General features: G+C 41.2%; 1 protein-coding gene across 41 annotated transcripts in view; it reads right to left on the bottom strand.

Moving 5' to 3' along the window:
* TCF7L2 (transcription factor 7 like 2) overlaps positions 1-22,210 on the bottom strand; it is a 196,954-nt gene that overhangs the window by 130,930 nt on the left and 43,814 nt on the right. For 29 of the 41 annotated variants that reach the window (XM_075611912.1, XM_075611913.1, XM_075611928.1 and 26 more), the window contains exon 4: positions 12,648-12,704. The exons of the other annotated variants lie outside the window; for them this stretch is intronic. In XM_075611912.1, the coding sequence (XP_075468027.1) occupies positions 12,648-12,704 (57 nt within the window). The remainder of the gene's footprint in view (positions 1-12,647; positions 12,705-22,210) is intronic. 41 annotated transcript variants of the gene reach the window in all.

The raw sequence follows: 22,210 nt of genomic DNA, 5'->3' as shown, positions 1-22,210 counted from the left end.
AAAAAACGAATTTGTCTTGGAATATCGGTTTTATCAGACTTCTTTTATTTCCCCACTCACAGTAAAGAATACAAAATATAGCACAGCATAATATCCATTTATTGTAAGACTAGCGCGAAGCACATGGGAAATTGTACTTTGCCGCAAAATCTTGCAATCTCTGCCATATAATTGGAGACACCAAGTTACCGGCATTAGCGATTTAAAGGATTTACGGCTTTAATCACGAAGGGTTAAAAAAAATGGACAGTAATCAGTGGATTAATTTTTATAACAGGGATTGATGGCAGAAAGACTCAACCAGTTAGAATATCGTTGTTTTTTTGTAGGTGATTTATAATTAAAAACAATATATGCAAGCACAATACAAATACATTTCTTAAGCCACACTGACCAGTGAGCGTTTTTACATTAGACATAAAACTAGAACTATACAGCACTTGTTCGTTTTAATTGTTTAATGATGTGTTTTAAGTGGAAGAGAGAAACCAAACTGTGTAATATCACAAGCTTTGTTTTTAATATACTACATTCCGGTACAGTATTTGGAATTATTGTGCTAATAAAAGCTCATAAATGTAGCTAAATTAACCCTTCCCCTGCCGCTGCGGCCTGCAACAGATCAATGCAAACGTGTATTCAGTATCCGCCCTGCAACACAATCCAATTACCCAGCAGGAATCTCTTGGGTGGTATTTCTGTCCATTCAAATGTTTTTATGGGACACGTTATTTCATTCCAATGTATTCGTTTTTCTTCGTGGTGTCAACTGATTGTCAAAGTTTTGATTGTCGGCTGCCTGGGGGCGCCTGGGGAGACGCTTGGTAGGCGTGGCTTGGTTTATGATGTGTGTTCATGGGAGTTCAGTCAGACATCTTTTGGACAGTCCCTCTTTCTCTCTTAGGAAAGGGTCTGAAATTCTTCATTTTTCGTCTTTTTTTTTTAACTCCAAAATATCTGTTTGACCTTTTTATGGATTTATTTGATTGATTTTGAAACTTTATGCACTTCAACTAAGATATATATATATGCCTACATATATTCATACTGTAACTTTCTTGTTTCTAGCATCTGTTACACAAGTGAGCCCTAAAATGTCACCGTCTCCAAAGAAAACTCTCATTATGATGGTTTGAAGCAGCACACAGATTTTTAAAGCTAATTGCTCCCCTGATAATTTGACTTGGTATTTACAGAAGATTCTCATAGCCACGCACTCCGAGCTTTTACATAGATACACAAGCCAGGAGCCACAGACACACTGAAGGGCCTTTCACTGCAGATATTTGGCAGGAAGCACAATTTGCAGTTTATCACTGATCGACCACCTAGCAACAGCCAATTAACTGCTTCATTTTCATAGGGGAGCACTGGCAGCAAAGAGGTTAACTCCCAGATCAGAAGGATAAGAAGTTTGCAATTCATTTAGCGCTGTTGCTTGAATGCAGAGCAGATAGCTCATGTGCCAGGTTCACATATACACTAGCTCTATATATACTAGCCTCACACTGATGATACCCATCAAGATTGAAACATGTCTGTAAGTGGTTTGACTTGCTTTGCTAGTCCCATGCTGTGCTTAAAAGCTGTGTGAACGGAAGAGGATCAGCTTAAATGGGCTCCATGTGAATGGATATTCCAGGCAAAAGGTGACACGTTGTGTGTTCATTTGCATGTCATTTCCCAGAATCCCTTGCTGCAGTGGGAGCACTGTATGCTTGGTGATAATGGTTGAAAGGCAGGGTTGCAGACCTGTCTAAGACATGTGAATGTGCTCACAAGTGATATTCTTTATTGGATATATATCATATCATAGTTCTTCTTTTTACCTTATTGTGAAATCAAATCAGACCTGAATTTTCTGATGAAAACGGCATTACAGTCCTGCTCTGTGCAATGCAACATCATCACACCATCACATCATCCCATTGTGCTATCTGGAGTTAGACTTGCTCTATTGGAACTGGGATGAAACATATCTTGAAATATGAAAGCACCTTAAAACTACAATTCCGCTAAGAAAGAAACGTGTTTGTTTACATAAGTGGAACCGAGGGGCTCATTAAAGTACGGATAATTCACTACTTTCTGCGCCGGCGCAGTTCCCGAGTTACAAGTGAAGGTGTCTTGTGCTCCTGATGGAGCAAACAATAATGTTGCCGGCATCTACCAATAGGAAGCCGCAACCGATGACATTGCGGCCTCCTATTGGCTCGTGCTTCCTGCAAGATTTACTGGCGATATTGTTTCTCCAGGCAGGAACTTTAAAAAGGTTATCTGCACCGGTAAGTATCTCAGAAACCGTCTGTCACTGGTGCTGAAAATAGCTCGCTTCAGCCCCGGAGGCCCTCCAATTCCAACTATTCCATACAAATAAAAGAATCCCAATGCTCCTTTAAAAGGTTCAATCCAATCCGGCAAATTGGTTTGCAATTTTTTTAATTTAGCATTGAAGCAGGGGGTCCTCCAGAGCAGCACCCCAGTAATTTCTTTTAAGTTTAAAGCTCCAGTGTCACTTGGGCCAATAGGAAACCGCACCCGTGTCATCACAGCTTTCTGTTGAGAGCGAGATCTTTAAACAGCGGACATATTGTGAACCCAGGTAGTCGAGGAGAGCAGCTACCGGGACCTACTATGGAGGTATGTATCTCCAGAAGCAGGGGGTCCCCGGAGCTGAAATGAACGGGGTTTAACTCCGGAGACCGCCTGATTCAATTATATATATATATATATAATTTAAACATTTGCTAAAACATTTGCAGGCTTGGTTTGCCGCTTTAAATAATCTAGATCAGGGGTGAGCAAACTTCCTGCGCTGCGCCCCCTGCCTGCTCTCCCTCTATGTTGTGTCTCCCCCTTACCTCTAATGAGGCATCAAATGACGTCGCGGGGTCATGTGACATCACGTCATTTGATGCCGCATCTCCATGGCAACGTGTGTCAAATGATGCTGAGTTGCCATGGAGACGCGTGAACTGAAGCCGGGTCAGTGAATTACAGAGGCCTCACGCTCTCAGCGCAGGGCCTCTGTAAACGCCCCCCCAAAAAGTGTTGCGCCCCCCAGTTTGCACACCCCTGATCTAGAGAATCGTGTTATTAGGTGAGTTTTGTTTTCACTGTCCTAGAACTCCAATGTATCTTTCCTGGGTTTAACCTCCTTTAACCTTTACTGCCAGAGGTACCTGCAACATATTTCTAATTATGAACAATGCCATACAGTGCCCTCTGGGAGGGTTAAATCATTTTATTACCCTCAATAATATTATAGGATCTTCTGTGACAGATAAATGAGATCAACGTGAGAGAGAGTGCAAAGAGCACAGACTCGTGGCCTACTTCCACCTTGGCTACAAATAGTAACTTTAGTAACAAGCCAGCCTCCTGCATCCTGTGCATGGAATTTGTCACTGTTTTGAGGTCCCGGTCATTTAATCTGGGAACGCATATCAACAGGCTGCTCCACATAATCGAGGGACATGCCAGGTCTCTAAGCTGCTTTCCACTGTGTTCTAACATTGCAACCACTTTACTCTGACACGTTTACCCTCAGGAAGGCCATAAAGACAAGTATAGACTGTGATACATTGTAACTATATTTTAACAACACATTAAATAAGTTATAGTGAGTAAAAAAAAAGGTGACAAAGCCCCTCTTGGTATACATTGAAACCTATCACAGCTTCACATTGCAAAGCTAGTATAACCAGCCTCACACTAATGAGACCTAAAAGGTTGAAAGAGCTGCCTGTGAATGGGTTTACTGGTTCTGCACTTCTTTAACCCAGGCTGTGCTGAAAAGCTGTGTAATGCCAGGCATGAACTTAGGCTGCGGCCCCGCTAGCGCTGAGCGGGCGGTGCTTGGCGAGGTGACTTGCATATATATACAGTATATGCAAGTCCCCGTTCACGCGATGCGCACGCGGGTATGCACGCGATGCGCTTAGGTAAATAAAAATGTTATACTTTCCCGCTCGCTCAATATTCGGCAATGCCGCCCCCCCCCCCCGCGCGCGCGAGCAGACCAGGACACCCGCCACGCATGCTTTGAGCGCCAGCGCGCTCAGTGCTAGCGGGGACTCAGCCTTATAGGGGGGTTCATGTTACAATGGAGTTAAAGCAAAAGGTGACACTGAGGGCTCATTTGCATGTCATTACCCAGAATCCCTGGCTGCAGTGAAGCATTGTATGCGAAGAGATAATGCTGAAAAGCAGGGTTACAGACCTGTCTGATGTGAAAGTTTTCAGTTTTCTGCTCACCTATATCAAATATTAAAAACTTGACTCCGAACTTTGTTACATTTGATGCAAATTCTATGGATATAAATACCATCCAGCTAGGGGTAATATTGCAGTTTACTGTATCCACTGCCACCATAGAGCTGTTCAGGAAAGCAGCACCGCACTCAGACAGAACTGGGCAGGATGATTGGATTTTAACAACAGAAGTACTGTACATTCTTCAGTTAAAAAATTTTTTTTTAAAAAGGGCACACATAGTTAAAAATCATCATTAACTTTTGAATCACTTCATAATCAGATTTGTTTTCATTTATCTAGGCACAGATTGGAGTGATGCTGCTGATATAATGTACACTGCAGTCGTGTAAACTATTTAGGATGTACTGTATCCCATGTTTAATACCATATTAATAGGATGCAATAGAGCTGGGAAATATATTGATATATTTTGATAATACAGAATTGAAGTCAACATTGAAAATGTCATATTAATATCAGTCAGCCTTGGATGTAATTTACATTTTAGGGATAGCCAGTGCCATGCAGGTAAAACACACTTCTATGAACGCAGAACTGCCAAAGTTAATGTGATCTCGTTATCCCCCTCTTCCATTCCTCTATCCCAGCGCCTCCCAACCTTTAACACTGTGCACCCCCTGCTGGAACAAAATGGTTCCACAAACCCCTAATTCAGGGGAGCGAAAACTTTTAGTGCTGCGCCCCCCTGTCTCTCCCCCCGGCTCTCGCGCCCCCGCCTATCTTCATCTGCGACAGATGACGCTGCGGGGTCATGTGATGTCAGGTCACATGACCTGCGGCGTAATGTGATGCGTGTAACGTCACATCACATGGCGCCGCGGCGTGTTGCCATGGCGATGCGTCACAGCCGGCTGAATTCTGGTAAGTAAACAGTTGCAGAAGCCTCACCCAATCCCCTGGCATTTAATTTAAATGCCTGCGGGAAAAGCGCGGGGCCTCTGCAACCGCCGCACCCCCCCTGAAAAATCTCCCGCCCCCCTGGGGGTCGCGCCCCCCACTTGCGCACTGCTGCCCTAATTAATAAATCTTATTGCCTATGCAACAGAGTATCCCAGGCAGTATAGTGCCCTGAGTTTGTGGGGGGAACAGACGCGTAATAAGTCCCCAAACTGCACCTCAGTGTGCAGAAGACATGGGTGGTATAACGGTCAATTACTGTGAGAACTTCCAAAGTCACGTCCCACAATGCCTTGCCTGTGTGTATGTAAATTATTGTGGAGAGCAACTTTGGAAGCTCCGGTTGTAATTGACAGCCATACCACCCACGCTAAAGTGCAGTTTGGGGCCTTACTGCGCAGTCCTCACACGGGTTCAGGAACCCCGTATACTGCCTGGGATCCGCCAGTACAGATTTTTTTTTTGGCAAAACCCTTGGAGACCTCATGAAATCCTAGGTATTCCCAAACCTCCTGTTTGGAAACACTGGTCTATCCCAAAGAGATCACTTTACCCTGAGCATGCCCCCCTGCTCTTAATCCCATCCCTACCCCTATATCTGATGTTAAGGAATAAGGGACAGTAAGGAATAAGGAGTATGGTTGTTGTATTTATTTAAAAATGTAATTAATTTAAAAACACATTTAATTTGTCATATATATATATATATATATATATATATATATATACACACACAAACGCGCGCGCGTGCGTGCGTGTGTGTGTGTGTGTGTGTGTGTGTCAATGACTGAATCACCTGTGCTGAAGCAGGGATATCCTTAAAACCTGACCTCTTGGTGGCCCTTAAGTCCCGGCCCTAAACCCTTCACATTCCCAAACAGATTTTGCCCAATCCAAAAGACTATGCTTTTGTAAACAAAATGAGCAATGCTATCATAAACTATACCAGCGGTGCGCAAAGTGGGGTGGGGGGCGCGAGATTCGCTGCGGGGGCGTGGGGGTTACAGAGGCCCTGCGCGCTTCCCGCAGGCATTTAAAATAATGCAGAGGGAGCTGCAAGGCCTCTGTAAACTTCTCCTTACCTTGATTCAGACGGCTCCTGATGGCGCGTCGCCATGGAACGTAGCGTCAAATGACGCCAGGATGTCTGAGTCAAGGTAAGCAGGGGGGGCACGAGGAGAGGAGGATAGCCGTCAGGGGGGCGCAGGGGGGAAAGATTGCGCTCCCCTGAACTAGACAACTAAAAAAATAATATATACACATAGAGAATATGTGTTATTGAATTGTATAGCAGGGAAATTATTATAATCTAATATTGTATAGGGATGAAAAATAAAACAGAGTACAAGCTCCATCTATAATGGTCTCATTAAAGAGTAATCAGTATTACCTCAAAGGTATGGTTAGACCATGATATTATCAAAAACCACACCTCATCTTCATGTTAAATAATGAATTAATCCGTTATATACTATCAATCATTACTCAAAAACCTTACAATTAAGTGTAAAACCAGAGAGCATGCTGAAAACTGCACGTCTAAGGACAGAGTTTGTTCTTGCAGGATACTTTGGGTACGATTCTCCTACAGCATTTTATGCAGGTAACAAGAGCTTGAATAACAAATCTCCTTTGCAAGTGATTGTAAACAGAGGTGCCCAATGCAAATCCAAAATGCCACGTTATTCTTTTCATTAATATATGTTCTTCTTATAAGTACGGGTCATTTAGTTCAATCTTTTGGCCAAAACATATTACGCTGCCACCACGTCAAGGCGTCCTATCAGCCCGCTCCTACACTACTAATGTTATCCTCTCTCCTATGTATTTCCCCCACTGCATGGAGACGAGAGGAAACAGCACCGTGATGTAGTCACTAGTACGGGATGCATGACGTGTGCGGGGCCTAAAGGGTTCCAATTTATAAGGCCTCGTCCAGGGTGGCGCTGAGCAGGCAATGTGTGTGGCCAGCGTGAGCGAGCGCCTGCACCCGCTCGGCGCTTAGAGTAAGCAAATTTGATTTTTCTGCTCGCAAGCGCATTACGTGAGCGGTTCGCCTAATGAGGGTGTTCCAGCTCCGTGACGTTGTGGCCGCGCCCCCAGGCGAGCGCGCGTCTAGCCGGCCACGAAACGCCCGGCCGAGTAGGGCGCAGCACACGAGCGCCAGCTCCCTGCCTGCCCGAGGCCTAAGCAGTACAATGGCTGGATTTAAAGGAGCAATCGAAGCAAAATCCTACATGTGTGTTTTCTTAAATAAATCAGTTCTGTAGTATTAGATAATACTTACTGCCTTTTAATCTACAATTCAACTCTTGATGCCATTTTTAATGAGTTTTAATATACTGAGCATCCTTTGGTTTTTATAGCAGGCGCCAGCAGTGCAAGATCTTTGAAACACTTTCCTGTTTGTGATCATATGTTGCCGATATTCCCAGCAGTTTGTGTTGCAAACTGTAACAATAGATCATGTTACCTTTGTAATATAAGAATACATTGTAGCTGCTGAGTTACACTGACTGAAGGATTGATTTGAAAATGAAAGGCAGCCATTTAGTGAACCCTGGGAAACAGGATTTTCCTGATCAACCACGAGAGAACAAAATCGATCAGCAAAATATGTAATTCATTTTTAATAAAGATAATCAAATGCTGCAAATATTAAAAGAAAACATAATTTAAGCGGCTTGGATTGCCTCTTTAATCATTCATTATCATGGATTTAACATTGCGAACCTCCTAGCGCTTTTTCTTTAACCTAAAACCTAAGGTTTATTTATAAAGCTGTGCATCTGAGAAATGATGTGTTAAATAAAGCAGCAGTTCAAACAATATCCTGCATGTGTGTTTTTTTTTTTTAATAAATCAGTTCTGTACTATGAAAAAATACTTTTAGCATTAAAAAAAAATTGAATGTTTTAAAGATATTTTTAATGTTTCTAATGTAGGAAGCATTTCCAAAGTGACCGCCCCCTACCCCTTCTGATAGGCTCTGACTCTTGAGCCCCACCCTCTCTCTAGTAGTGACCCAATTGAATCTAGTAACTGCCCAGTCAATCATATTCCAGGACTACATTGCCAAAAATGCTGTGCAAGAACTGAATTAAATAACCCGGAGCAAGCGATCAATTACAGGAGAACGGATCGATCTGCAGCTTAGCTAATCACTTGTCAGTGTGCAGACTGTATTGATGCACATATTGAATGGGGGGGGGGGGGAATATATATATATATATTTTTTTTTTATTAAACACCAGCTTGAACTGCAACTTTAAACTTCTGTTGATTGCAGTATGTCAAGGAGATTAAATGTAATTGGGATCTAGTGAGGTGCAGCAAAAGAAGTAAATAGCGGGAGTCTTTGAGAGTAAATCTTTATAAGAGCAACCGTCCATCAAAGACATGCCCTCGTTTCCAAACCAGCTGCAGGTTCTATCTCCCAGAAGCACAGCCGTCCAGATGGCTCACCGTAGGACTCCAGGTTTAACATACAGGTTGGAAACAAGCTGAAAAGATGTGGCCTAGAACAGAGCAGAATCCAACAAGTCTCTGTGGAACACAGCCCCATGCTGAATGATGTATGCAACATATTCACATCACTTCTGCCTGCAATATTTAGGAGAGACATTACGACCTGCAAGTTTTGTCCAGAACAACCACTTGTATATGTGCTAGTGCAATAGACTATTCTATGTTATTATTCATTTGGATTCATGGATTAACCTTCGCAGTTAGATGGAGAGACTTGCTGTATAATCAGCAAGTTTATGATCCTATTGCAAAAGACTGTAGTACACACACAACGCCAACTATTAGCCACTTGTTAATATGATGCAAGTACAGTACTAATGTGTTTTCATGAGACTTATGAAGTATCAAGCGGCTCATGTGCGAAAGTCATTATGAAAAACAGTCCTAATGTTCTGTTCTTCCTCTGTTTTATACAGGGGGGCTCAACTCCAGTCATCAAGGGCTACCAACAGGTCAGGATTTAAGGATATTCTGCTTCAGCACAGGTGGTTCAATCAGTGACTCAGTCGAAGACTGCACCACCTGTGCTGAAGCAGGGATATCCTTAAAACCTGGCGTGTTGGTAGCCCTTAAGGACTGGAGTTGCCCCCACCCCACCATCCCCCTGGTTTTGTTGGTATCACTACTTGCAAATAAAAGGAGTACAACTGCATAACCTAACACAGAAACGCTGTTTCTTGGCCCAATAACACGTTTAAAGGTAGAGGGTACCACTGTTCCATTTTTAGTCTAATGTAGAAGTTAAACTGAAAACCACAAACATGTATTTTAAAGCCCATTCAAAAGCAGAATAGTAATGAAAACAACACAGCTCAAACTGCAATACTGTACGGGCTTGCAGGCAGGACGTGTGCAAACAATGACTTTTTGGAAATGAATCACTGTTTCCTATATGGTGTGTTTTTTGCAGTGAAAGATTATTTGCATTAGGTGCTAGAATAGTCTGCAGAGTACTCAGACATTGCAGGCTCCTCTATAGCGGTTACAAGAAAATGCTCTGCAATACATCTACAATTCCTATGCAGCTCATCCTGAGGGTAAGAGTCTCGCTTGGCTTGGAAGACACTTTTCTGTACGGCCAACGAGCAACAAAATAACCAATGCAAGTGACACAATTAGGGGTCCAACCTGGTGATTGATGTTTTTTTTTTTTTTTAATTAAAGCCCACATTTACATAAGACATGTAAACATGGCAGCCGAGACTTTGTGTGTTTGACTTCTTTTACCAACTACTAGAGTACCTCCCGTGTTCTGTGTGGTGTCACCGCGAATGTAACCAGAATAACTGCTCGCACTGCCGGGCGGGAGGCCGCGGAATCCTGACGGTCACATCACCCGGCAGCGGGAAATCCCTGGTGGATGTGCCGCGGCTTTTACCATCACTGGAGACCCAGCATTGTGCTCCGGGGACAGCGAGTCTGGCTCCGTCTGAATGTGTGTCTGCCCTTCTCTTCCACCAGGGCAAAGGCCCTCATCTTATTTGTTCTCCTGACTGGTAGAGGGCCGGCTAAGCACCGTGTCCTCGTTTAAAAGGAAAAAACGACTTTCTGGCTTATTACTTTTGTAAAGTCATTTAACAAAACAACTATTTGAACTAAGTGGGACTGTCCCTTTAAAAACAAACCTTCCTTGCAGGGTGCGGAATGCAATGCATTAAACACATTCCCCTGCCAGCAAAAGGGTTAGACTACATCCAACAATATGCCATATACGAAGTACTGTATGCCACAAATACTGATTACACTTCAACTGGATCCCCCAAAGGAAAATGTTGTCTGGTTTTTAAGAAGCCATTTAGGTACAAACAGTGCAGTTTTTCATTCTAGATTTTAAAATAAGAGATTCAATTTTATTTCTTACGCGAGGTGAGATAAACATCTTCTGGGAATGGAATATATGTAAATGAAACACACACATCAGTTATTTTATTCCCTTCAAATTAGCGCCTCTGATTGATCACGGGAGCAGGGTCTATACCGTACGCTACAATCTTAATTCTTAACTTTAAAAATTTTTTATATAATAACTGATAACTGCTGATGTTAAAGATTTAAAGACCATCACATAATATCATAACTGGACTTCTACCACTCCTCTCTACAAAAATAGCTCCTAGATGTTTCAATACGGTCATCTAACTCCTGCGGTGCTAAATGAGGGACTGAGGTAGTCAGATAAATTGATGCTTCCGGATCCATGGAGGACTCCCATGTAATGGTTCTTATTTTATTCTATAGTGTTTAAAAGCAATGGCTAAAACCATACACATCATCTGTACACACAAAACAAATCAGCAAATATATCAGACATTTCTAATCTCCCCACAGCAGAAACTCACAAAACACCAAGAGCGCAGCAAATACATTAAGATACAGTAATCATGCACAATTTTATATAATACCCATGTTTGCAGAGTGTAGGACGAACGTGTATGAGACACTGAAGCTCTTATAACCTTTGAGATGACATAGCAGTGTTTTTCTCTCTGTTTTGCCTGTATCTTTTACCATAACAGCTGTGACCTGCACAACTTCCATGTATCTAGTTACTAGCAAACATATACAAATATTTGGGGGGGGGGACAAGGAACTCATGTATATTATGATACAGTATGAAATATCATACGATATAAAACATGGCCAGCCTTCAAAATGTGAATTAACAGAATGGGGCCCTACCGATTGCAGCTTTTGTAATAATGATTTTATCTGGGGACAAAAACCTCAATTTTTTGCACAGGTGTACAATAAGTGTGCAGCTGCATGCAGGAAGGAGAACGTATTGGCCCTATCCCAAATGGGTGGGGAGAACACTGACAGGTTCATATTACAGCAGCACAAATACTAAGGGAAAAGTAGTGAGAGGGAGTTTAAAAAAAATGGCCAAGTTAAGTTACAGACCTGTAGCCAACTAAAATGTCTCTGCGGGTTGTAATACATGTGGGCCATCCTGAATAAAATGCAATAAACCCGTACATACACACTTCATCACCAACAAATACACACGACAATCGAGTCGTTACAGCCTCATGTAAATAAGACAACACAAAGTTAGCAACAGCTCATGCACAATATCTGTAACTACTGTAGATATTATGTTGGATCAGTTATTCTTTGCATAATAATAACATTTTTCACAGATAGTTCTGTACATGAGCTTCCAAGCGTCCCAAGGTCAGAGATTCGTCTCGGCAAATGTTTCCTTTGCATCTTGAGAGCTCATGTACAATACATTTGTTTTTAGGTTTATTGACTCACAATATAAACACACGCTTTCCACAGTATTTTAATTCATTAACATGCAGAGAATCCAAACCATTTCTTTCATTCATTTCATGTGAATAATACTTTTGTTTACCGGGAGGGTGGGGGGGGAGGAGGGGGGGTGGGGGGGGAGGTGGGTGAAGCATTTTGTAAATGACTATGTGATAAATATTGTGATTTTGTCTCTAGTTTTATGGCCTCTAAAACTAACATTTCACCCTCAGAAGCCATTTCTAATGCTGGGCTATGTGATGGCAATATCTGACTTGTATAAGCTGTAATGTCCATAAATAACTGAAAAGGTCTGGTTACCATAAATTACATTATGGGCGAAAAAAAGGTCTTCTAAAAGTGAATTATTTGTTGATAACCAAACTTATGCAGTGCTCTAATAAAGAATAATAACAATACATATATAAATATTTCTATAAGATTATTTGTATTTATTGTTAAACAACAGAATACTTGTCCTGTACTTATTCTTACCAAGCAATATCTTTAAACAGAATACATTTTACTTATTGTAAGGCATTTTTATTTTCTCAATCAGGTAAAATGTGATCATCGTCATTTGTTTATCAAAAATGCAATGTCCAAGGAGGAGATAAAGGTTACCCACACAGCACACAAGGACTTCTATTTTTCACCATAGCAACAAGCCTATTTATAATATGGCCTACCTGCATCAAAGGACTGCAACAAGAAGCTAAATGCAGGTCTAGTGGTACATTCAAGCACTAAGATGAAGAAGAAACTCACGTAAGCATGTCAATGAAACGCTTCCAATTACATTACATGCACAATTATAAGCATTTACACTGAACCTGGGTTTCATTTTTAGCCAAACCATTAAAAAAAGGGGGGGAGGGGGGAAACGAAGAAGAAATAAAACACAGTGTAGGGGTCAAACAAAAAGCAGAACCAATTTCAGTGACTTTTGTTTAATTTCTGGACTTTTAATGTAGAAATGTAACATAAGCAATAATGTTAAAGAAAACAAACAAACAAACAAAACAAAAAAAACACGTGATCATGACTACAAGAGACTTTGTTGCTCCGATGTTGAAGGGTGTGTTGGGTGGGTGGTTGGGTGGGCTGCCGTCGGTAGCATACTCAAGTTCAAAGTAAAGGCAAAAAGAAATGATAAAAGTCTAGAACTAAAAAACAAACATCCGATCCTGTATCACTGGGTCACATCTTACTACTGGTGAACTATATAATGATTAGCGGGCATCTGTTATGAGCATGACAAAGGTTAAACAATGGGCCTAAAAAAGATTTACAGTTCTTGCAAACGTTTTAGCGCAATCAAACCTACAAAACACCAAATACTATTCATTTATTTTTACTGGGGCTCATTTAAACATTACCATGTGATATTATCAAAAACAACACTAAGCTGCAAAATGAAGGAGATTCACATTTTGTGCACTGTTTTGCAGCTCAGGGCTGCTGTACGCTCCATCTGAGCAACAATCTAAAAATAAGCCTGATTTATTACCTTTTCCAGTACTGTATTAATAAAGACAAAAAAGCTAAACCCCTAGTCTGCATTTTAGCGGCCCAATAAATACATCTTTATACATCCATACACCATGTTTGTGTGCCTTCCATACCAATAGCATTGTAAGCGATAAATAGAAGTATAGAAATTGCAAATCATTACAGCATCAGATTCTATAGCAAAACTTTGTTTTTGTTTTTTTTTTCCAGTCCAGAAACAGAACAAATGTTAGACTGGCATCTAAGGACATGGAACGATTACAGATTTACGTTCAAAAGAAATACCATTGATCTTTTTTGATAGACCTGAAATAAATTAAACTAGATTGCCTCACTTGAGAGTGGGCCTTAATCCCTTAGTCAGATCCTGGAGAATTCAAACCAAACCAGCTGTTAATTTAGACTTTATAAGATAAAGCCTGAGAAATCCAACCTGATGTACCCCAGAGCAGCAGCTTAAATCATATCTGAGAGCAAATCAACAAACAGCTTCTGTAAGGTACTAATCAGACCTCTCTGCTGGCATGTGGGTGCCCAGCCTGCTTTCCTAGAACTGATGATGGGTAAGGGGGATGCAGAGATGAAACCTTCAGACTATAATGGGAGTCCTCCGATTCTCCTCCCACTCTTCCTGTATGAAAACATGAACCTTTCTGGTGCCCTAATGATGTCCTGTGAGCATCACAAGGGCTGCCACACTGGTGGCTCTCGTAAAGTTCACTAAATATCCCCATTTTAAGTAACGATTTGAGCGGATAGGAACCACAGCTTCAGTTTCAGGGAAAAATGGGTATTGAACTGTAATAATCATTACAGTCGGGAACCCAGTAACAAAGGGGGCTAAGGGCAAATACTGCAGAGAAACAGCTACTGAGCGTCAGTAACTCACCCCATGATGTCTAACCAAATGTGCTTATTTTTAAATAATTCCAATGAAATATTTGCTGAGGTTTAATTAAATGTCCCCATTAAAAGGGAAAACTCCAATTGAACCTATAGATTCAGCCCCTAATTACAATAAAATGTTGACAGTTAAAAGCCACTGGGAGTTCACAACCTACCCCCAGCCCATCCCCATAATCAAGCAAACGTTGTTTGTCAAACAAATAACGTCCTAGGCATCCCAAGCTCTTCAATCGATCTTATTGGTCATCAGAGAAAGAGAGCAAGGCATTGGCTCATTGTAGGCCAAAGACCCAATGTAGTAGTGATCAGACTGCATTGGTACATGTATCTTGCTAACTTCACAACCACTGATCAGGAGCCTGCAGTGCTACCTACTCAAATTAACATTCAATAGTTGTTATTTTTGGTTCCACTTGGTGGAAATCGTACTTCATGGCTTGGTTGCACACTGCAAAGCAACACGGCCTCTTTAATGTTGCAATTACAACAGTACAGTACGTCACATGGCTGTATCCAAAGTGGAGAGGACACCTTCAGAAAATTCTATGGGCAGACAATATACCATGGCTGCATAACACATGGCAGTAGCTGGGCTTTTGAGGCCTTGCTGTAAAATATTTGCAGGTTGCAAAGATGCCAATTTGCACCCATTCACAGAAACCACCCATTATTACTGTATGCGCAGAGTATTTGTGCATGCCAAAGCATTCCAATATAGTTTGCTTTCTTCTCAAGGTGTTTTCCCTTCATTTGATTTATTACAGTGCATAACTAACACGTTATTGTTTTCTTCCTGGTTTGATACTGTGTAGGTCTAATATTAAAGGTTAGTAAGGGCTACAACGTTCCAATAATTAAGTCATGCAGAGTGCTTTGAATGTCAGTGCAGTTAAATGGAGAGTGGCCCCCAAATGTAATTCCGCAGAGGGTCCCAAAAGCTGGAATTAACCACTTTAAAAGGACATGAATACAGGGTGAGTTCACATACTGTTCTGCTCAGTGGACGTGGGGAGATCAGAACAGAAATCCAATTTGAGGAATTATGGTGCGTTCATACTGTTCTGAAGAAAGACAGGCCTTTTGTGTCTGGAGTTAGCCCAGCAGAAACTGATTTTCGTTTGTTATATAAAAACAGTGTACGTGAAACATGAGTTCAAACTTGATTAGCTGGTGTTGGAATTGTACTGGGGCAGTTCCAGAAAGAGTGTAATATTCAAAATTAAGAACACATGGCCCCTTTCTTGCAAACCCAGGTCCTTTCATTTTGCAGGAAAGCAAAATGGGGCTTTAAAAGTCATAAGGAAAACAGCTATTAACTTAACGCAGCATACTTTTATTGCTCATACATATATATTTTTTGTGTGTGTATATATATATATATATATATATAATATATATATATATATATATATATATATTATATATATATATATATATATATATATATATATATATATATATATATATACACACACACACACACACACAGCATTGTTTTAAAGTAAAAACCCTTGCGTGCTTTATTCATTGTAACACCGCTGGAAGTTGTCAGGCCTACTTTGGAACACGAAATTAAGTAATGCAGAGTTCTTTGAATGTCCGTGCTAAATTATGAAACAAACATTAAACATGATGGATTCTGTTCACTGCAACTTCAACATACGTGGCAATATAAGCTGGTTCTTTATGCCTCTCGCCTCTCTGAAACATTAACTGCATGATCAGTAGCCTCAGATTCCTAGCGTTTCCCAGGGGGTATTTTTGGCGGAGTGTCTACTTGCCAGAGAGGACAAAGGAATCAGTTACTGTCCGCAATCCAAATTAGATTGGTGTTGATATGTGGGTTAGAGGCAGATTATTTCACATACTATTTTATCAATATTAACCTGCGACAGCGCTAGGAAATGATTTCAACGTATCCTTATTACTGGACCGCTATGAGCATGGACACTCATGTCAAAAGGGGCAATCCCTCTTAGGACCAAAAGTGAACAAAAAATTGTTAAGCATGCTTAAAGTGTCTCATCTGGGTAATCAATACATGTTTTACTCAAATCTGATGCCTATAAGTACTTTTAATGATAGACTTGGCTGGGGTTTCAATGCCACCAACAATTTTATGTGACTACTTTAAAGCAGTTATAGCATACAGAATTCTATATATTTTTTTTACCATAGAAGAACCATGGGGTCCGACAAAGCTCAACCATGATGTTCTCCCCTACATGGACCCTCTGGTTTCCAGTAAAATTGACTAATCATTTTTAGCAGTTTCGGTATAAAAAATTTTTTTTCCAAATATGGCCGTTGTGTCATCAATAGAAAGCAATCGCCCAATAATGCAGCAACTTTCTGTTGGCCGTCGGAGTGAGCCTGCCTCCATGCCCATTCAGTGTCCACTGGGCAAGCATTCTTGCCCAGTGGATAAAACTGCTTGTAGCTCAGGAACAGTGAAGTCCCCAGAGGTTGGGGGACAACAAATTCCGAGTTCAAACTATTTAAAAAAAAAATAGCACAAAACATTTTCAAGTAGAGTAGACTGCTGCTTTAATAATAGTCATTATAACCACTGGTGTGATGGTATTGGGTGGTACAGAGTACCCGCACTTTTTTATTTACAGTCCCACTAGTTCCACTTTTTATTGACTTCCTACTTTCTAAACATAAATGCTGTAAAATATTTCTAAAGTATGAACAGAACAGATTTGAACAGATTCTAGATTTTCAATGACAGGCACAGTCCCACTACTTTTTAAGTCACTTCGGCCACTGATTATAACATCATAAAGAGCCAATATACCTCTCTACAATACAGACATACTGTGTCTTCCACGTACTATAAACTGTCTTTTCTTTATGCTAGCAAGTCAAGCAGCTCCGCTCCATTCAAATGAATGGGACTAAAATGTTCACTGCAGGGGTCTTAGTGAAGGTCAGAATGTGAAGGTCAGAATGTGAAGGTCAGAATCATACACACTGCTGAGTGAAATATGACTAAACTCAGAGCAATCTTCAGGCAAGGGGACTTTTCCCAAATGAATGATTAACATTGAAAAACAATTTTTTTTATTTCTTGACACCGATGGCCATCAACAACTGACATGATTAAAGCTCAGTCCCTTTTTCAGCCCGTTCCACGGGCAACTAACTCAGTAATAATGCTGTCACCCCTTGCTCTTAAAGGGGCAGTTCCTCCTAGGACAAAAGTAAACTAAGGACAGTTTCGTGTTTAGTATGTTAAAAGTGGCTGATTGACACCTTTAAAAAAAAATGGACAAATATGTTTTATGTTTTCAAATGTTAATATTTCCATAGTAAACAAAAGATTTGGAGGGTTTGGTGAAAATACTATTTGTCAGTTCTTAAATCTAGAAGTGAAGTGTTGTTTTGGTTTTGTCTATTGTTTGTATAGTAGTTATGCAGTTATCTTTAGTCAAACAGATAAAGGTAGTGGATGTACTTGATTTTTTTTAAGTAAAAACAGTTATTTTTATTGGGATTCATTTTTTTTAAAGAATCTATTTACACCGATAGGTAAAAAAAATATATATATTTTTTTTTTTTAAAGATAATATATCTAGGACTGCCCCTTAAAGCCAAGGTTAACCCTTTCACCGGCAGAGCAATTAGCTGCTAGTCCCATTGGTTGAAAAGTAGCCGCTGAAGCCTCCAGAAAAAGGTTTTAGAAAATTTTATTTAAAAAAAAATAAAAAAATAATAATTGTAATGAATGATCACATTAGAAATTATACAACATGCATGCAATCCATTGGCAGGAAAGCTGGCACTTTCACACTGGAAATAGCAGCCAATCTATAAACGCTCCAAAAATCCAACAAAATCAAACTGCCAAGGCATGAGATAGAGAAAGGAAATCACTGTACAAATCCTGTTAAAGCCTGTTAGACACAACATTACTTAACAAGAATACGTTTCTAGGTTGCGCCTACTGTGTATTACAATCTCCTGTCCAAACTTGTCAGCAATCTGCCACAAAAAAGTATTATAATGGAGTCATTTTATGAGAATTGCCATGAATACAGAAATATAGAGCTTCTAGTTTGGGTTTACATATTACAAACACCTAGCAAACTGAAGAAGGGGCATCGCTAAGTTACGTGAGCATCTTAAGGCTTGGTCCGCGCTGGCTGCAGGGACAAGAGCCGCAAGAGGTGGCCGCCACACTGCGCCGTCTGTTTTTCCAGCAGACTGGAAAATTGTACTCAGTACTAGCGACGGAGCGCTAGGCCACGCCCCATGGCGGTTCAGCCAATGAGGGCGAACCTGCCGGGTGACATTATGGCCGCAACCCCCATCACGCCCCCCCAGGCAGCTCACTGCAGACCGGGGAACTCGGTTGCTCGCGCCAGCCTGGCAGGCGCGCGTGCAGCACAGATAGCAGGGCCGCAGCCTAAAGCAGCAGGCCAAGCTGCCATTTGTTTTTTCCCCTTTCATATGTGCATCAATACAATCCACACAATGATAAGTAATTAGCTAAGTTGCCAATCGATCCGTTCTCCTGTGATCGATCAGCAAAGATTCGGCTCGGGGGTTCACTAAATGGCTGTCAGTGCAACAGAAGAGGACCAAAGATGCAAAGTTCTGTGGGGAAGATCATGTGACCAGGCAGTCACAAGATACAATTGGTGCATTGTTAGAGGGCAGGGCTCAAAAAGGGGTATGCCAGAGCCTGTTTCAGAAGATGAAGGGGATGTGACTTTGTACATGGTTGCAATAGAAACAAAAAAAGATTTGCAACATTATAATACATTAAAAATGTAATTCAGAGTTGTAAAAAAATGCTACAAGTATTTTCTCATAGTACAGAACTGATTTATTTAAAAACAACATTCTGGAATGTCTCTATGGCAGCGGTGCGCAAAGTGGGGGGTGGGAGATTTTTCTGGGGTGGCGCAGGCGGTTGCAGGGGCCCCGCGCTCTTCCCCGAGGCATTTAAATTAAATGCCGGGGGGATCACGTGAGGCCTCTGCAACGCTATTACCTTGACTCTGCCGGCGTCACTCGTGTCCATGTGACGTGATGTTACACGCATCAAATGACGCTGCGCGTCATGTTACGTGATGTCACATGGCCCCGCGGCGTCATTTGACGCCGCATCAAGGTACGGGAGGGGCGCGAGCACCAGCGGGAGGAAGGCAGAGGGGCGCGAGCACCAGCGGGAGGAAGGCAGGGGGTCGCAGCTGCAAAAGTTTGTGCTCCCCTGCACTACGGTCCCTACTCTATACTCATAGGGAGATTCCCCAAGATTAGGGATAGCTATACCCAACTAACCCTTCCCAGAGCAACTGAAAATAATCCTGAAATGCAAGGATACACATCATAAATTTACAGGCATACCCCGCATTAACATACGCAATGGGACCGGAGCATGTATGTAAAGCGAAAATGTACTTAAAGTGAAGCACTACCTTTTTCCCACTTAACGATGCATGTACTGTACTGCAATCGTCATATACGTGCATAACTGATGTAAATAACGCATTTGTAACAGGCTCTATAGTCTCCCCGCTTGCACACAGCTTCGGTACAGGTAGGGAGCTGGTATTGCTGTTCAGGACGTGCTGACCGGCGCATGCGTGAGCTGCCGTTTGCCTATTGGGCGATATGTACTTACTCGTGAGTGTACTTAAAGTGAGTGTCCTTAAACCGGGGTATGCCTGTATAGCAATTAAGGGATTTTTACAAATCTGTTGATTGTAGAGATTTATGAGAAATGAGGACCAGAGAAAAGTGTATTGAGTTTTTAGTTAAAGATAAAAAAAAGTGTTAACATCATTTGCAAATATTTTCAGAATATTTTTGTAAGTGCAGTTCATGAATTGTACAATTTTAAATTGTAAACTTTAATGTGTAATTGTTCAAAACTTTAAATTCTGCAAATATGGCTCTGGAAAGTCGAATTTTACCACATTTGACAAAGACTTAATTGGCAAATTATAATTACTAAATCAGATAGTGTCACTGGCTGTTTTTTTCTTTTTCTTCTTCTTTTCTTTTTTTTTTACAAAAGGTAATAGCAATTGTTGCCAGTCACAAACTCCCAATATTCACCAAATTTGCAAGCATGGGCCAATATTTTGCTCTTTGCAGCCACAAGTATGATGTTAGAACCATGAATTATTTGCGGTTTGTGATTCCATAACCATTTTTTGAAGGTTTTATTTTGTAGGATACCATAAAGCATTCATTGTACAATATCATACACTGCATTTTAATATAACACTCCCAACTTCAGTGTGCAGATGAATTAACCCCAAAACAAAGCCAAAGTCCTCTGGACTGAGTCTTTGACCTGAAATGTATATGATATTCCGGCACCCAGATGTTGCTTTTTAACCGAGTTTTTTCATCAACGCATTCACTACAAGACTGCGAAGTATTACAAATTCACTTACAGTAGGGGGTGGGCAACTCCAGTCCTCAAGGGCAACCAACCGGTCAGGTTTTCAGGATATCCCTGCTTCAGCACAGATGGCTCAATCAATGTCTCAGTCATCGACTGCACCGTGCTGAAGCAAGGGATATCCTCAAAACCTGACCTGTTGGTGGCCCTTGAGGACTGGGGTTGGCACCCCGTGCTTTCAGGCAATACACATTGACATAACCCTACAATAAGATAAAGATGTGGTACCATTTAAAAGTGGGCTAAAGCAATAAGATTAATAGGATTCATGGTCAGCAACATTAAGAGCTGCAATGGCAATTCAATAGAAAATCTGAAGCCGGCTGCCAATGGAAAACCACAAACTAACCATAAAGATAAAAGGGGGAAAAAACCCACATACAGCAAATAGTGATAACCGACACGGACGCTGAGATCTCCAGCAGGCACAGCATCAAATTCTTCCTATTCTGTCACATTAATAAGTGCCTTGGTTTGCACCGCTCACTTCTCACCCATCAGAGGCAACACTAACACTTTACAGCACAGACAGAATTCATAGCAATCATTTAGGAATCACTGATGCTAACAGAGTGTTCGGAGTTAAATACATATCACTTGACCATGGAGGCAAAGCCAATAAACCTTCTCACAGAGTAAAACTGATGTGGCTTAGGCCTTGGTGCTTTTGACCCTGAAGAGGCATGCATGTATTTGTGCGTAGAGAAGAGCGGCTCTGTGAGTAATGACACTGAATTTGATAACAATGGGACTGAGTGTGCCTTGTGACCTTGGGCAAGTCACTTTATCTCCCCGTGCCGCAGGCACCAAAACCATAAATTGTAAACTCATCTGGGCAGGGACTGTGTCTGCAACATTCCTATGTGCTGTGTGCTCTACTGTAATTGTGACACGCTTTGAGTCCCATTGGCAGAAAAGTGCTATATGAAATAAAGCTATTAATATTATTATATGATCAAAAAATAAATAGATGATACCGTTCTGTGGCTAACGAAATGCTTTTATTTGTGCGAGCTTTCGAGATACACTGATCTCTTCTTCCGGCGATGTTACAATGAATGAAGCAAGCAAAAGGTATACTTAAAAACAGTGTCTCTTGGAATGTTATCTGTGCTTGTCCTTCCCCCGGTTGGATGTGTTTTATGGCTAGAGGTGTCAAAAGGATCCTGAAAGCAAGTGATGTAAGAGTGTGTGTGTGTGTATCTGTGTGAATATAAATGAATGGAGAGCCCACAGTATATACAGTGCTTTACAAAAGGTGTGTGTGGAGTGGGAGTATACACCAATAGGGACCACATAGTATCCACATACACTTTTAGTTGTGCTACTATCTCTCACATTTCAACACCCACCCACACCATGTATATCCACTCCCACTCCACACACACCTTTTGTAAAGCACTGTATATA

Source organism: Ascaphus truei, chromosome 8 (assembly GCF_040206685.1).
Source record: "Ascaphus truei isolate aAscTru1 chromosome 8, aAscTru1.hap1, whole genome shotgun sequence".
Taxonomy (NCBI): Eukaryota; Metazoa; Chordata; class Amphibia; order Anura; family Ascaphidae; genus Ascaphus; species Ascaphus truei.
The sequence above is the reverse complement of the archived record's forward strand: the minus strand, read 5'-3'. Positions and strand labels throughout refer to the sequence as shown.